This window comes from Ictidomys tridecemlineatus, chromosome 3 (genome assembly GCF_052094955.1).
Source record: "Ictidomys tridecemlineatus isolate mIctTri1 chromosome 3, mIctTri1.hap1, whole genome shotgun sequence".
Classification (NCBI taxonomy): domain Eukaryota; kingdom Metazoa; phylum Chordata; class Mammalia; order Rodentia; family Sciuridae; genus Ictidomys; species Ictidomys tridecemlineatus.
This window is the reverse complement of record NC_135479.1, coordinates 39,848,625-39,863,157: the sequence shown is the minus strand read 5'-3', so window position 1 is coordinate 39,863,157 and position 14,533 is coordinate 39,848,625. Positions and strand designations below refer to the sequence as shown.

The 14,533-nt window shown below is 36.9% G+C and overlaps 1 protein-coding gene across 14 annotated transcripts in view; it reads left to right on the top strand.

Annotated features, from left to right (window-relative positions):
* The first annotated feature begins 521 nt into the window (after positions 1-521).
* Positions 522-14,533, top strand: part of Znf207 (zinc finger protein 207) — a 28,117-nt gene continuing 14,105 nt past the window's right edge. For 9 of the 14 annotated variants that reach the window (XM_078042479.1, XM_078042475.1, XM_078042474.1 and 6 more), the window contains exons 1-8: positions 523-708; positions 2,241-2,367; positions 8,419-8,557; positions 9,588-9,758; positions 9,899-9,974; positions 10,459-10,506; positions 11,707-11,777; positions 12,898-13,055. In XM_078042479.1, the coding sequence (XP_077898605.1) occupies positions 668-708; positions 2,241-2,367; positions 8,419-8,557; positions 9,588-9,758; positions 9,899-9,974; positions 10,459-10,506; positions 11,707-11,777; positions 12,898-13,055 (831 nt within the window). In that variant the 5' untranslated portion in view covers positions 523-667. Of the gene's footprint in view, positions 709-2,240; positions 2,368-8,418; positions 8,558-9,587; positions 9,759-9,898; positions 9,975-10,458; positions 10,507-11,706; positions 11,778-12,897; positions 13,056-14,533 lie in introns of all 14 variants that reach the window. The other 5 variants (XM_078042480.1, XM_078042476.1, XM_078042477.1 and 2 more) reach the window with 4 other exon arrangements.

Sequence of the window (14,533 nt, the reverse complement as noted above, 5' to 3'; positions counted from 1 at the left end):
TAAAATTTTTTTATTAGTTATTGATGAACATTTGTTTATATGTGGTCCTGAGAATCAAACCCATGCCAGGCACGCGCTCCACCACTGAGCCACAACCCCCGCCCCTCCCAGCCCCTTTTTAAATTCGACTTTCAGACAGGGTCTAAGTTTCCCAGGCTGGCCTCGCGATCCTCCTGCCTCAGCCTCCCGATTACATCCGGGCATAATCGCACCCAGCAATTTTCCTTTATTTGTAACCTGCCTTTAATTACATTGGTAATCGTTTTTGTTTGTTTTTTGGTTTGTTCGTTTGTTTCTTCCCGATTGGCGTGCGTCGGGGAGTACCTACGTTGCTGGCTCCTTTACAAAAGAAACCCACGGCAGAAGACTCTCAGAGCCTTTGAAAGCAGAATCCACTTAAACGCTCAAGATGGCGTCTGCCTCTCTGCAGCTGTGCGTCTCCACCCACTCAGGGCGGAGGTTTGCGTCATGTGATCCTCCCCTCTCTGGCCCCGCCTTCCGCCGCAGTGCCTGACGGGAGGCGGAGAGCGAACGAGGGCGTCGGCCATTTTGTGTCTGTTTCCTGTGGGAGGCGGTGGTGGCCGTTGGGTCGGAAAAGTGAGCGATTTATTTCCTCGTTTTCCTGCTTTTTTTCCTCCTCCCTTTAATTTTCCGAAAGGACGCAGCTATGGGTCGCAAGAAGAAGAAGCAGCTGAAGCCGTGGTGCTGATATCCTTTGTCAGTTGGAAGTCGAGGCCGAGCGGGGGTGCCGGTTGATGAGGACAGGGACCTGGAGGCCCGGATTTGTCGTGTGGCGGGGAGCGCCAGGGTCCTAGGCCTCAGTGTGGGTGGCCTGGTGGCTTGGAGGCTTGGATTAATTTAGGAAGGTTTCTCAGAAAATGGGAACCAGAGGTCCAGAGGCTCTGGCGGGTGTAGGACTGGACTCGGTGACTCAGGAGGATCTCGTTTGGTGCGAGCGTTGGCCCACGGGGAGGCGGCCTGGACCCTCCACCAAGGGCAGTGTCCCCGAAGAACTCTTAGGCCGGTTGTTTTGGTGACGCTTCAACAAAGGGACTTTCTTCCAGTGTAACATGCTAATTGGCTCCATCGAGGATTGGGAAGAGCTTCCGGAGTTTGTCTCCTACTTAGTTTATTTTAGCCGGTCGTTTAATCAGGGTTCAAGTTAGTCCGCTCTGGTTTCGCGCACCTCTCCGTCCCGTCCCCCCCACCCTCCCCACCCTCTCCCCACCCCGGGTGTAACCCACAACTGGCTTCCGTATCTCACCCAGAGGCGCCTTGAATCCGAAGGAAGCATTCTCTCGTGGGGCGGAGTTTCTTGTAACTTGCCCAACTTTGTAGGGCCAAAAAAAAAAAAGCCCAAAACAGCTTTCTCTTTAGAAAGGAAAAGTTGTTAAAAATGTGGCATCTTTTTAATACTTTCACCGCAAATGTTAATTTCCTTTATGTTAAAGTTAATTTAGTCTCGTACTTAAATAGATGTGTTACAGAAATAAAATTTATTCATTCTAGTTCAATAATAGCTTAAAATCGATTATGCGTTTTTAAAAAAATGTTGCTTATGGGAAAATCTTGAGTGGTAAGAATTCTAAGCATTGTAGCCTTAACTCATCAAAGTTAATACATTCTCCGACACCATAAATTAGTACGAAGTTACTAGCAGTTTTATGGCTTGTTCAGTCGAAATGCGTAATTATTCTTCACCATACAATTAGGTGTTAGACTCGAAATATTGGTGAATTGGTAACATTTCAATTGTTTTTATTTCCTTTATAGCTAATGAACTTTGTATTGAAGTGATTTTTAATTTTTTAACATGAATTTGGGGACTTAATATGGGAACCTTTTGTGTGCACTCATAAATGTTAAAATATTGAACAAAAGTCAATGTGTCTTTTCTATTAAACAAGTATTTTGCAAAATTTTGCCAAATACTGAGATGTATTTATTGGGGGTTGGTGAAGAGTTGGGTTTCTAGGAAATTGGTATTATAAATGTGAAAATCAAATTTACTGTAAAATGCCATTTGATTTGAATTGTTTCCATGTTTTGATGCCATCCCTATGATAGTTCTTTTCATTTTTTTAATTAAAGAGGTGGAGTTCCACTTTGTTGCTCAGCCTGACTCTAAACTCCTGGGCTCAAGTGATCTTCCTGTATCAGCCTCCATGTTGGCACCACTCAAGATTGTTTTGGTTGTACACTGTCATTATTGTACTTTGTACCTTAACAGTATCGATCAGGTATTGTAATAGAGATTTTGATGATGAGAAGATCCTTATACAGCACCAAAAGGCAAAGCATTTTAAATGCCATATATGTCATAAGAAATTGTATACAGGACCTGGCTTAGCTATTCATTGCATGCAGGTAAGGATTTTCTTTTCTACACTTAATTTTTGTCCCCTAATGTTGAATTTGTCATTGAGAACTACAGTTATTTTGTTCATTGCAATAAGATAACTAATTTGCTTAAAACAACTCAAATCTGTTCTTTTTCTACTTTTTCTTTGGTGTTAGGAATGGATTTTAAGGCCTCATACAAATTAAGCATATGTTCTATTACTAAACTACATCCCCAGCCTCCCCCAGTCTGTTCTATAACCATCAAAAGAATAAATTGACTTTGTGTGAAAAGAAAGTTGATATTTATATTAATCTTTAATTATTTGTGGGACTTTTCGCTCTAGGTTAGGTTAGCAACAGTTAAATTGAGATTAGAATAGCCTGGAAATACCTGGAGTAGAGAATAAGGATTGGTGTTTTAAATTTTGTGGGCATTCTGGCTGTATGAATTAATATGTCATTAGCTTCCTCACTGACTGCCATTGAATGATATATTTGTTATAATAGGTTGCTTGGGGCTAGGCTTATTCCACAGGCTGTTCTAGGATCTATTAAGAGTGGCAGTATTGCATTTCTAGGGTTTTTGAGTCTTCTCACTATGAGATAGCAAGAACTTTAAAACTTATATTTTTATGATATACTAAGTTTGTCTCATTTAACATTATTTCTTCTACTTTTGCCAAAGCTGCCTTCTACTTTTTTTCAAGGCTGCCTGAATTTTTTGCTAAATAAGAGAAATGTGAAATGAGTAAATCCCTATGCCTTAAGAACTACTTGCAAGGCAGGGAGACAATGCTTCCCTCAGTTTAAGAATAAATTTACAAAAGGGTTGGGCATGTAACTTAGTGGTAGAAGCTTGCATAGCAAGGACATACTGTGTTATGTCCCCAGTACTATAATAATCATTTCTATTTGGCAAGGCTAGGTGGTGCCTACCTGTGATTCCTGTGACTCTGGAAACTGAAACAGAGTTGCAAGTTTGGGGCCAGTGTTAGCAATTTACCAGTACCCTTAGTAGGATCTTTTCTCAAAAATTATAAAGAGCTAGTGATGAAGCTCCATGGCAAAGTGCCCCTGGGTTCAATTTCTAGTACCAAATAAATAACTTTTCACTTAAGTGCTTTATTGTAATAGCAATTCAGTATCTATTTAAAATTGAGAACCTACTACTTAATAGACTCATAGCTGTTCACTGCAGCAACTAGTAGTTTCATGCAGCTTAATTTTAAATTAACAATTTATTTAGAATTAAGTAAAAATTTAAAATTATGTTTTCAAGTCACTTAGTGACATTTTCAGTGGTTAATAGTCACATGTGGCTGTGGATAACTGTTGATATGGTAGATATAGAACATTTAATCACAGAAAGTTTTTATGGAACAACACTGCTAGACATTGTAGGTATACAGCAGTGAAAAGTCTGCCATTATGGGGATTAGATTTATGTTGTGAAGGAGTATAACCTCTAGATTGTCTTAAATTGATAAGTGATAGAGAAAACTAGCATAGTGAGGGCCATAAGGTAGGAAGGAAAGGCCTAAATTAGAAGCTAACATCTGACAAGATCTGAAAGGAAGTAAGCAAGTTTCCAGGGAATAGGAAATGAAAGCCCTTAAATACATCAGAATTCTCCTATACTGAAGGAAACAGAAAGGGCAGCACTGTGTTACTTTAATTTTTTTTTTCATTCTGCGTTAAATGGATTTGAAAAGCAATGGAACATGCTGATATACTACTATTTGTTTAGGTACTAGGGATTGAACCCAGAGGCACTTTACCACTTTACCACATTACCTTTACCACTGAGCCACATCCCAACCCCTTCCCCCTTTTTTTTTTCCAGTTGGAAACGGACACAATAACTTTACTTATTTTTTATGTGGTGGTGAGGATTAAACCCATGACCTCACACATGCAAGGCAAGCACTCTACCACTGAGCTACAACCCTAGCTACCCACCAACCTTTTTTACTTATTTTGGCACAAGGTTTGAGTTGTTTAGGGCCTTGCTAAGTTGCTAAGGCTGGTGAACTTCCTGCCTCAGCCTCTCAAATTGCTGGGATTACAAGAGTACACGGCTGCACTTGGCTGATACACTTTTTAAAATGATCATTCTGGCTGGAGGGTTGGAAATAGATTGCAGAGTGCACTAAGATCAGTTAGGGGAGCTGGGGTTGTGGCATTCACTTAGCAAGTGTGAGGCCCTGGGTTCCATCCTTAATACCACATAAAAATAACAAAAAATTAAGGCATTGTGTCCAACTACAATTAAAATATAAATATTAAAATAAAGGACCAGTTAGGGGACCTGAAATATTCCACATGAATTAAATGGTGATAGACCAAAATTTGATGATAGATTAGATATGGGGTATAAGAAAAAAATGAGAAATTAAAGATGACCTTGAGGTGTTCTCAGCAGTATGAAAAATGACTTCCCATGGAGTGAGAAAACTGCAGAAAGAATAAGGATTAGGGGGGCTGAGGCCATAGCTTAGTGGTAAAACACTTGTGTAGCATGCCTGGTTCATTTATTCCCCGGTATCTTGTGTCCACTCCCCTACCCCAAAAGAAGCTAGAAACAAGGATAACATGGTGGGTTTTTTTTTTTAATTTTTATTTATTTATTTTCTTAAACAGAGAGTGAAGGGGGGGGAGAGAAAATTTTTTAATATTTTTTTAGTTCTCAGCAGACACAACATCTTTGTGGTGCTGAGGATCGAACCTGGGCCGCAAGCATGCCAGGGGAGCGTGCTACCGCTTGAGCCACATCCCCAGCCCTTCTTTTGTTTTTTTAAAGATGGAATTTTATAGCATAACAATATAATCCATAGTAAAATTCAAACAAGCTTCTTTTTTTATTTTATTTTTTTAGTTGTAGTTGGACACAACACCTTTATTTCACTTATTTGTTTTTTTATGTGGTGCTGAGGATAGAACCCAAGGTCTTGGCACGTGCGAGGCCAGCGCTCTACTGCTGAGCCACAACAACCCCAGCCCCTTTTGTTTTGTTTTTTAACATGGTAGTTTTGTCATAATTTTGAGATCTACTGAACATCCAGTTGGAGATGTTACATAAGCCGTTGGATGTATGAGTATGGAGTTTAGACAAGTTGAATTGGAGATAGGAATTTGAGGGCATGCAGGATGGTTAGTTTAAGGCTTGATAATAGGTGTAATTTTCCTAGGGAGTATAAGCTCCGTGCTCTTTCCGCGACTCCCCCCATTTAGAGGTCAGAAAATTTTAAATAATAATCTAGGGAGATAGATTGAAATGAAGGAAAATCAAGAGAATAATGTCCTGGAAACCAATGAAAGTGTTTCAAGGAGTGAGTTATTTAAGAGGTCAAATACTGGTGGAGGTGAAATAATAAAGAGAGAGAATTGATCAAAATGGAGGTCATTAGTCAAGACAGGAGTGATTTCCTAGAATGAAGAGAATGAAAGCTTGATCAGAATACTTTGAAAATGGAGGAGGAAGTAGAGGCACCCATGCCATTTTTTTTTTTTTTAAAGGAGTTGTGCCTTGGAGAAGAGCAGAGAAATAGAATGAAAACTAGAAAGATTTTTAGGAATTTGTACTTTTCCTCAGAATTTCATACTTTTTCCCCCCCAATGCTGTGGTGGAAATTGAACCCTGGGCCTCACAGACTAGACCAACACTTTACCTCTGGGTTACATCGCAACTTGTTGACAACATTTTTTTTTTTATTCAGTGCTTTTATTTATGTGTTTGCGCAGCAACCTCTGAAGTAGACATTGCAGTAAAATCATATGTACCCTAGCTTTAAGATGGTCTGTAGTAGGTTCTCATCAATGCTTGGCCATATTTTTTTTTTAACCAAAGAAAGATGATGCTTTTTTGGCAAAGTTTAAGAAATCTAGTTCTGGGTATACCATAATGGGAGGATTTTAAGCAAATCGTTATTTTTCTTCTAGTACATATATGTTTATCATTGACCCTATCACTCAGAAATGTACTGATGTATGTGAATGCAATTGTATTTCTTTCCTTTTTTTTTTTTGGTGTGGAGATTGAACCCAAGGGTACTTTACCAGTGAGCTAGGTTCCTGGCCCTTTTTATTTTTTTGAGAAAGAATATCTCTGAAGCTGGCCTTCAACTTGCAATCTTTTTGTTTCAGTCTCCTGAGCCACTGAGATTACAGTTGTATGCCACTTCACACAGCATGGTTGGATTTCTTTAAGAATATGAGTTGCTTCATTGCACTTAATAAGAATAGCACATATTCCCCCCAAAACTTAGGAGACAGGGTCATTAAATCATTTCTTATAGTTTATTTGTGGATCTTTTAGTGATAGCACAAGGAAAAGCTGTTAAAGATTAATTAGGTACTAAGATAATTTCTAAATTTGATTTGCATGTTACATTGTATTGAGATGTTTCTGAGGAGAGTCCACTTATTTGTTTTAGTTTTTTACAAAAAAAAACTAAAAGGGACTTGCTAAGTTGCTTAGGGTCTCACTGGGTTGCTGAGATGGTTCTTGAACTTGTGAACCTCCTGCCCCAGACTCCTAAGTTGCTGGGATTACAGGTTTCTGTGCTGGGCTTTAACTTTTTAAAGGTACATCTCTATTTTTAGATTTAATTGTCTTGAGAGGAAAGAAAAGCAGTATTTCTTGGCAATCCCAATCATTAGCCTAAATCAGTTTGAGCATATATCAGGATCACTTGGAGGAACTGTGTTTGTTAAAACACAGGTCACTGGTCACACCCAAGAATTTTAGATTCAGATCTTTGGTAGAACCCGAGATTTTGCATTTGTGTAGTAGGCTTCTGATTATGGTGATAGTCGAGGCAACATATTTTGATATTCACTAGCATAAACAAAAGGCTTTTTGTGTGTAGTGGCAGGCTGCTTAGGAATTGAACCCAGGGGCATTCTACCACTGAGTTACATCCCCAGCCCCTTTTATTTTTCATTTCAAGATGAAATGGGGTCTAAGTTGCCCAGGCTACCTTCAACTTGTGATTGTCCTACTTCAGCCTCCCTGGTAGCTGGGATTATAGGCATCTCCCACTGTGTCTGGCAAGTGAATGACTTTTGCTGAAAAAACCAACTCTGTGTAAGGATATAACCATATATTGTGAGTTATTCATGTTTGAGGCTTAGAAACATTTGATCTTGCAAAAGCATACAGGGAAGAAATTATAATAACTTCCTCAAGTAATTATTAGTTATGGGTGGTGCTAATTATAATGTACATTTTCATGTTTGTAACTGTAAGCCAGACTCTTTCTTGGAAATTTTATTCTAATTTTTTTTTCTTTTTAAGTGGTGCTGTGGGTTGAACGCAGGGCCTCCTTTGTGGCTAGGCAAGTACTGCACCTCTGAGCAGCATCCCTCTAATTTAAAAAAAAAAATCTTTTTAGTTATAAGTGGACACAATACCTTTATTTTTATTTGTTTTATTATTATGTAATGTTGAGGATCAAACCCTGTGCCTCACACATGGTAAATAAGTGCTCTACCACTGAGGTACAAACCCAGCATCCCCTCTAATGCTTTGTATAAGACTGTTTGGTTAGGGATATAGCTCAGTGGTAGAACACTTGGTGTGAAACCCTGAGTTCAGTCTCCAACACTACACACAGAAGAAAGTACATTTTATAATCTTTAAAAAATTTTTCTAGTTGTCAATGGATCTTTATTTATATGTAGTGCTGAGAATCGAACCCAGTTCTCACACGTGCTAGGCAAGTGGTCTACCACTGAGCCACAACCCCAGCCCCCAATCTCATAATCTTAATTTATTTTTTATTTTTTTTAATTTTAATTTTAATTTTTTTTAAAGAGAAAGAGAGAGAGGGGGCAGAGAAAGAGAGAATTTTTAACATTTATTTATTTTTTCTTAGTTCTCGGCAGAAACAACATCTTCGTTTGTATGTGGTGCTGAGGATCGAACCAGGGCCGCACGCACGCTAGTCGAGCGTGCTACCACTTGAGCCACATCCCCAGCCCCATAATCTTAATTTAGACATGAAACATTATTCCTAAAAAGATTTTTATGAGGCACTTTTGTGTATTTACTGAAATTTTTGTTTTTAATGTTAGGTGCATAAAGAGACAATAGATGCTGTACCAAATGCAATACCTGGGAGAACAGACATAGAGTTGGAAATATACGGTATGGAAGGTATTCCAGAAAAAGACATGGATGAAAGACGACGACTTCTTGAACAGAAAACACAGGGTAAAAAATAAGATTATTATTATTTTTTTAAATATATCTTCACTTTAATGAGACTATTACTATTTTTAGTGTAAATTTATAGATGTAAATTAATAGATGATAGATTTGTTCAGAACTCCAATTTTGAGTTAGTTTTCCCCCTTATTTATGCTTAGTGGTTTTGTTAGACTTGGAATTTGAAGCTATGTACTAACTAGATGGTAGAAATTGTTATTAATCTATTTAATCACCTATGTTTTTTATTTTGATGCGAATTTTTTATCTTGTGGAGACGTCAGACTTCTTTGTCATGGTTGACCCTTTTTTTTTTTTTTGGTACTGGGAATTGAACCCAGGGCATTCAACATCTGAATCACATCCCCAGCCCTTTTAATTTAGAGATAGGGTCACACCGAGTTGCTTAGGGCCTGCTGAGTTGCTGAGGCTGGCTTTGAATTCATGATCCTCTTGACTTAGCCTCACTTACTGCCACCATGCTTGGCTCATGGTTTACTTTTTATTTGGAATAGAAATAAAATTTGGGGATTGAACTCGGGGTGCTTCACCATTTTGAGATGGTTTTGCAAAGTTGCCAAGGATGGCCTTGGACTTGGAATTCTCTTGCCTTGGTCTCCTGAGATTCTGGTATTACAGACTCCCAGCTAGAAAGCTTTTTTGGGGAAGAGGGTACTGGGGTTTAAACCCAGGGTCCTTAACCACTTAGCCACATCTTCAGTTCTTCTTATTTTGTCAGGGTCTAAATTATTGAGGCTACTCTCAAAAACTTGGGTTGATCCTGCCTTAGCCTCTCAAGTCACTAGGATTACAGGAATTCGCCACCATGTCCGACTTAACTGTGTTTTGAGTAACTTAAGTAAAACTGACTTAGGATAATCACTTTTATCTTTTATAGGATATTAATTCTCCTTAATATAGAGTAAAGGCAGATTTGAATAGTGGAGAATAATTATTGAATTATTTGAAGTTAAATGTCCTAAACTCATTCACTCTCTTTTTTAACTATCAGAAATAGTAATTTAAATTTTCTTAGCAGAGAGTCAAAAAAAGAAGCAACAGGATGATTCTGATGAGTATGATGATGATGACTCTGCAGCCTCGACTTCATTTCAACCACAGCCTGTTCAACCTCAGCAAGGTTATATCCCTCCAATGGCTCAGCCAGGACTGCCACCAGTTCCGGGAGCACCAGGAATGCCTCCAGGTACCACATAGAGTTTCATAAAATGTAACATTCTTGTGATTTTATTGATATGATGTAGAAGTATTGTTTTTGTTCCCCTAACTCTTTAATATTAATTGATGATTTTTTTTTTTTTTTTTGCTTGAAATTCTTATTTGTAGGCATACCTCCACTAATGCCAGGTGTTCCTCCTCTGATGCCAGGAATGCCACCAGTTATGCCAGGCATGCCACCTGGGTAAGAAAACTTTTAATTGTCTTGTGGGCTTATGCCTAGTAATAATATGTTTCAACTTAGGTATACTTTAAGTAAATGTTATTTTGCATTTTTGTTTCTAGAAGATATGGGCTCTTAAGTCTAAACTTTGTTTAATAAGGGGTCAGTCAATGAATTTAAGGTATAAGTTTGCCTCTAAAGAGTAGATTTTTGGGTTTTAGTATGTAGGCAGCCATCTGCTTCAATTGCATATGCTGTAATTAAAGTAGTTGGTTGTATATTTGAGTTTCTGAGATTCAGAACTATCCTTGACACTTTATAGTTGTGACAAGAAGCAAACTCTGTAAATGATTGTGTGTTGAAGCATCAAAAGTTAAGATGAAGATGAGGTGCTCATGCCCATCACTTTTACTTAAATATTGTTGGATGTGAGGTAAACAATACACTTTCCCACTGTATTTTGAAAATCACAGTTAGATTTTGATTTTGTCATACATTTTCACAGATTGCATCATCAGAGAAAATACACCCAGTCATTTTGCGGTGAAAACATGTAAGCATCTCATTCATAATGTAATTCAGGAAGTATAATCATAATGTCATTTTTTTGTGTGTGTTTAATGATATTTATTCATTTGGCTTCAGAAATTTTCTAACCTTCTCTAGAACTTAAAAGTTGCAAGCTGCTTGACACAGGTCTCTTAAAAAGAAGGAATTAAAACATCTCTGAGGAAATAGACCCATTAAATAAATCATTTTCTAAATGTGTATTTTCCCCTTATTGCTAAAATTAATGGGACCTGATAGTAAAAGTGTTTGTGTTTAAGGAAGAATATATATTCTGACAAATTTTTGTATATTAATGTTTGAATATGATTGAATTTTCTTTTAGTTAGAATTTATGTATAAAGTTAAAACTTCTGATATAAGTTCTAAGTTGTGGTATTTTGTCTATCTACGACTCTTTTAGTTGTGGAGTTGGGGTTGTTGGCTCCACGGTACAGTGGGTGCTTAGCGAATGTGAGGCCTTGAATTCAGTCCTCAGCACCAAAAAACCCCGTCCAAAATAATAATACTAAACCAAATTGAAAAACTTCTAATTTTTTAAAAAATGAATTATGCACTGATGAAGGTGAACTTTTTAAAGGAAAGAAAATAATGTAGGTTTTGGTTGTAACTCGTGGTTTAATGTTAGATAACTTGTAAATAAAAATTAGACAATAGTGAGTTTGCTTTTGACAGTATTAATTTTGGTGGTAGGTTTTCCTTGCCTTTCCAAAACAAAAATTCTTACTTTATAGTATACATTAAATATTTTCTTTTCGAAAAATCTAGCAACTCTAAAATATAAATATTTTATTTATGTTCTGTGAGTATATTTTTCAAGTGGAATAAAAGGAGATTTTGCCTTCCAATACACATTTTTGATGAGGCCTCCTGTACATGTTAAATATTTTCTCTATAACTTTGAATGTTTTGTCAACAAAGACTGATTTTCTCCCCTTTACTGATAAACCCAAGAGCTTGCTGGCTTTTTTTTTTTTTTTTTTTTAGGATTTATTTTGATAGGACTGTTGTGCATAGTTTGTTTTTTCAGCTTTTTTGATTTCAGTATTAGAGGGCAAATTCGAATCTTTAGCCAAAATATTTTCTTATAGTTTAGCCTAAATATTTTGGATTTGGCCAAAGTATTTTCTTATGGTTTATACTGCTAATTAACTTTAGTTGTTTTTTGAAATTTGCTTTCTAACAGAATGATGCCAATGGGTGGAATGATGCCACCTGGACCAGGAATACCACCTCTTATGCCTGGTATGCCACCAGGTATGACATGTTAAACAGTTTTCTATATTAATATGACTAGAATGCTTTATTCGTAAGTTTCTTGTGAAGTAGACGTAATAGGAAATAGTTCAACACACATTATGCTGAGGTATTTGCAATAATTTAAATTAATACAGATAATAATTGTTCACAGGGTAGGGTTGTAGCCCAGTGATAGAGCACTTGCCTATTATGTGTGAGGCATTGGGTTCAATCCTCAGCACCACATAAAAATAAAAAAATTAAAGGTATTGTGTCTGTCTACAACTTTAAAAATGTTTAAAAAATAATTTTTTGTAGTATAACTGGTAAAAGTTATACTACAGAAACTCAAACCCATTAATAATGGGTTTTAGTAAAAATAGCTTAGGGTGTCCAAAGGAATAACAAAATTTATAGGTTCTAATATTGTATGGCTTATGGAAATTTTACTGTCATTCACATTAAAGTTTCAGAGTTCAAGGAACATTTAAAATGTCTGGTAAATTGAAATAATTCTGATGACTGAAATAATTATATATATTTGAATACATTTACTAATTCAGTTATATCAGTAAGCTTAATTGATCATATGCCAGTTCTAGTATTATTTTCTTCTGTTACTTTTTGTTTTACTGGGGATCAAAGGGGCACTTTACTGTTCAACTACTACAGTTCTTTGTTTTTTAATTTAAAAAATATATATATTCAATTTTATTTTATCCTTATTTATTTTTATGTGGTGCTTAAGATCATACCCAGTGCCTTTCACATGCTAGGCAAGCTCTCTACCACTGAGCTACAACCACAGTTGCTATTATTTCTTTTTTTCCTAATATTTTTCTCTGGTGCATTATAGTTGTACATAATGGTGGAATTTGTTGTTACATGTTTGTATGTGCACACAGTAGAACTCTTTTTAGTATTTTGAGACAGGGTCTTGCCAAGTTGCTGAGGCTTGCCTGTAATTGATGATCTTGCCCCAGACTTCCAAATTGTTGGAATTACAGGTATACACCACCATGCCTTGGACTCTATAGAGTTGTTCAGGAGTCAATTAGTAACTTTCTAGTATAGAAACATTTTTGTCTGAACTAACTGTTTCATTGACTAAATTCCCCACTACCATTTTTTTCTTTAGGTATGCCCCCCCCTGTTCCCCGTCCTGGAATTCCTCCAATGACTCAAGCACAGGCTGTGTCAGCACCAGGTATTCTTAATAGACCACCTGCACCAACAGCAACAGTACCTGCTCCACAGCCTCCAGTTACTAAGCCTCTTTTCCCCAGTGCTGGACAGGTAAGGTGAAATTACTGCAAAAAGTGCTCTTACATTTAAAGGTAAAGCATAGTTGTTTACAAAAAACTTTGAAATTGTCATAGGTTAATTTTTTAAATAAAAATTTAATATAATTAAATATACTAAAAAGTGGCCTATCCTTTTCCATATTTACACTTCTTGACTTTTCAACCTATTGAATGAAATCAGAGATAGTTTTTTTTTCTCCCATCTTGTAATTCTTAACTGAGTTAGAAATTAAAATTGAGTTGGGATTGGTGATACAGGCCTGTAATCTCAGTGGCTCTGGAAGCTGAGGCAGGAGGATTGCAAGTTCAAAGCCAGCCTCAGCAATTTAGTGAGACCTTAAGCAACTCAATGAGACCCTGTCTCTAAATAAAATATATTAAAAGGGGGGTGGGGTGGGCTGAGGATGTGGCTCAGTGGCTAAGTGCTCTGGGTTCAATCCCCAGTACCAAAAAAGAAAGAATTAAAGTTGAATTTCTGGAGACTTAAATACATACTGTTAAGAGGCCCTCCTTTCCCTATTTAATATTAAGTAGAATGAGGCCAAAGATGAAAAGTCCTTAAGAGGTTAGGGGCTGGGGATGTGGCTCAAGCAGTAGCGCGCTCGCCTAGCATGCGTGCGGCCCGGGTTCGATCCTCAGCAGCACCACATACCAACAAAGATGTTGTGTCCGCCGAGAACTAAGAAAAAATAAATAAATGTTAAAATTCTCTCTCTCTCTCTCTCTCTCTGTCCCCCTCTCTCACTCTCTCTTTAAAAAAAAAAAAAAAAAGAGGTTAGGAAATAATTTATTGGACTACTCTTATTAGAACTGTGGTAAATTACAATGCTGCATTCATGCTAGAAGGACATCATTTAATGGCTTTATATTTCCTAGTGGTCTTGTCTTCCTTCAAAACTTTCTCCAAAACATAAGTGAGAGATGTTTGTGTTATATGCAGTATAGATATAATGGTTGGGATCTTTGCTTTTTTTCAGTTTCATTCGGAACTAAGCACGTGTATTTAAGTTCAGGATGTATATTTATTATTGGTTCTTTTTAAAAATTATCTCTTTGATGTTTTCTTGTATCACTTTTTTGTGGGTGCTAAATTAATAAAGTGTCCTTTAAGCATATTAATTATGTTTTGTGGTGGGTGGGGATTTTGTTTATTGAGAATGTGAAACTTGTAAAAATTTTTTGTAGAGAGGCATTGATGAGGATTGATGTGTCCACAATAATACTTTTTCTCAGTTTAAGGTATCAGTTCTTGAAATATCTCAGTGGAAAACACAGTTTTGTTAAAAACAAAACTGGTTAACTAGGTTTATTCATGTCAGTTTTTTTTTTTTTTTTAAGGCTCCTACTTTCACCATGTTTATTGTAAATGCATTAACTGCCTGCCTCTTAAATGACATTTGATTGCATTAAATTTTGCATTTACAAAAATGCAATCTATACTAAAAAGTCTGCCACATGGCTTATTTCACC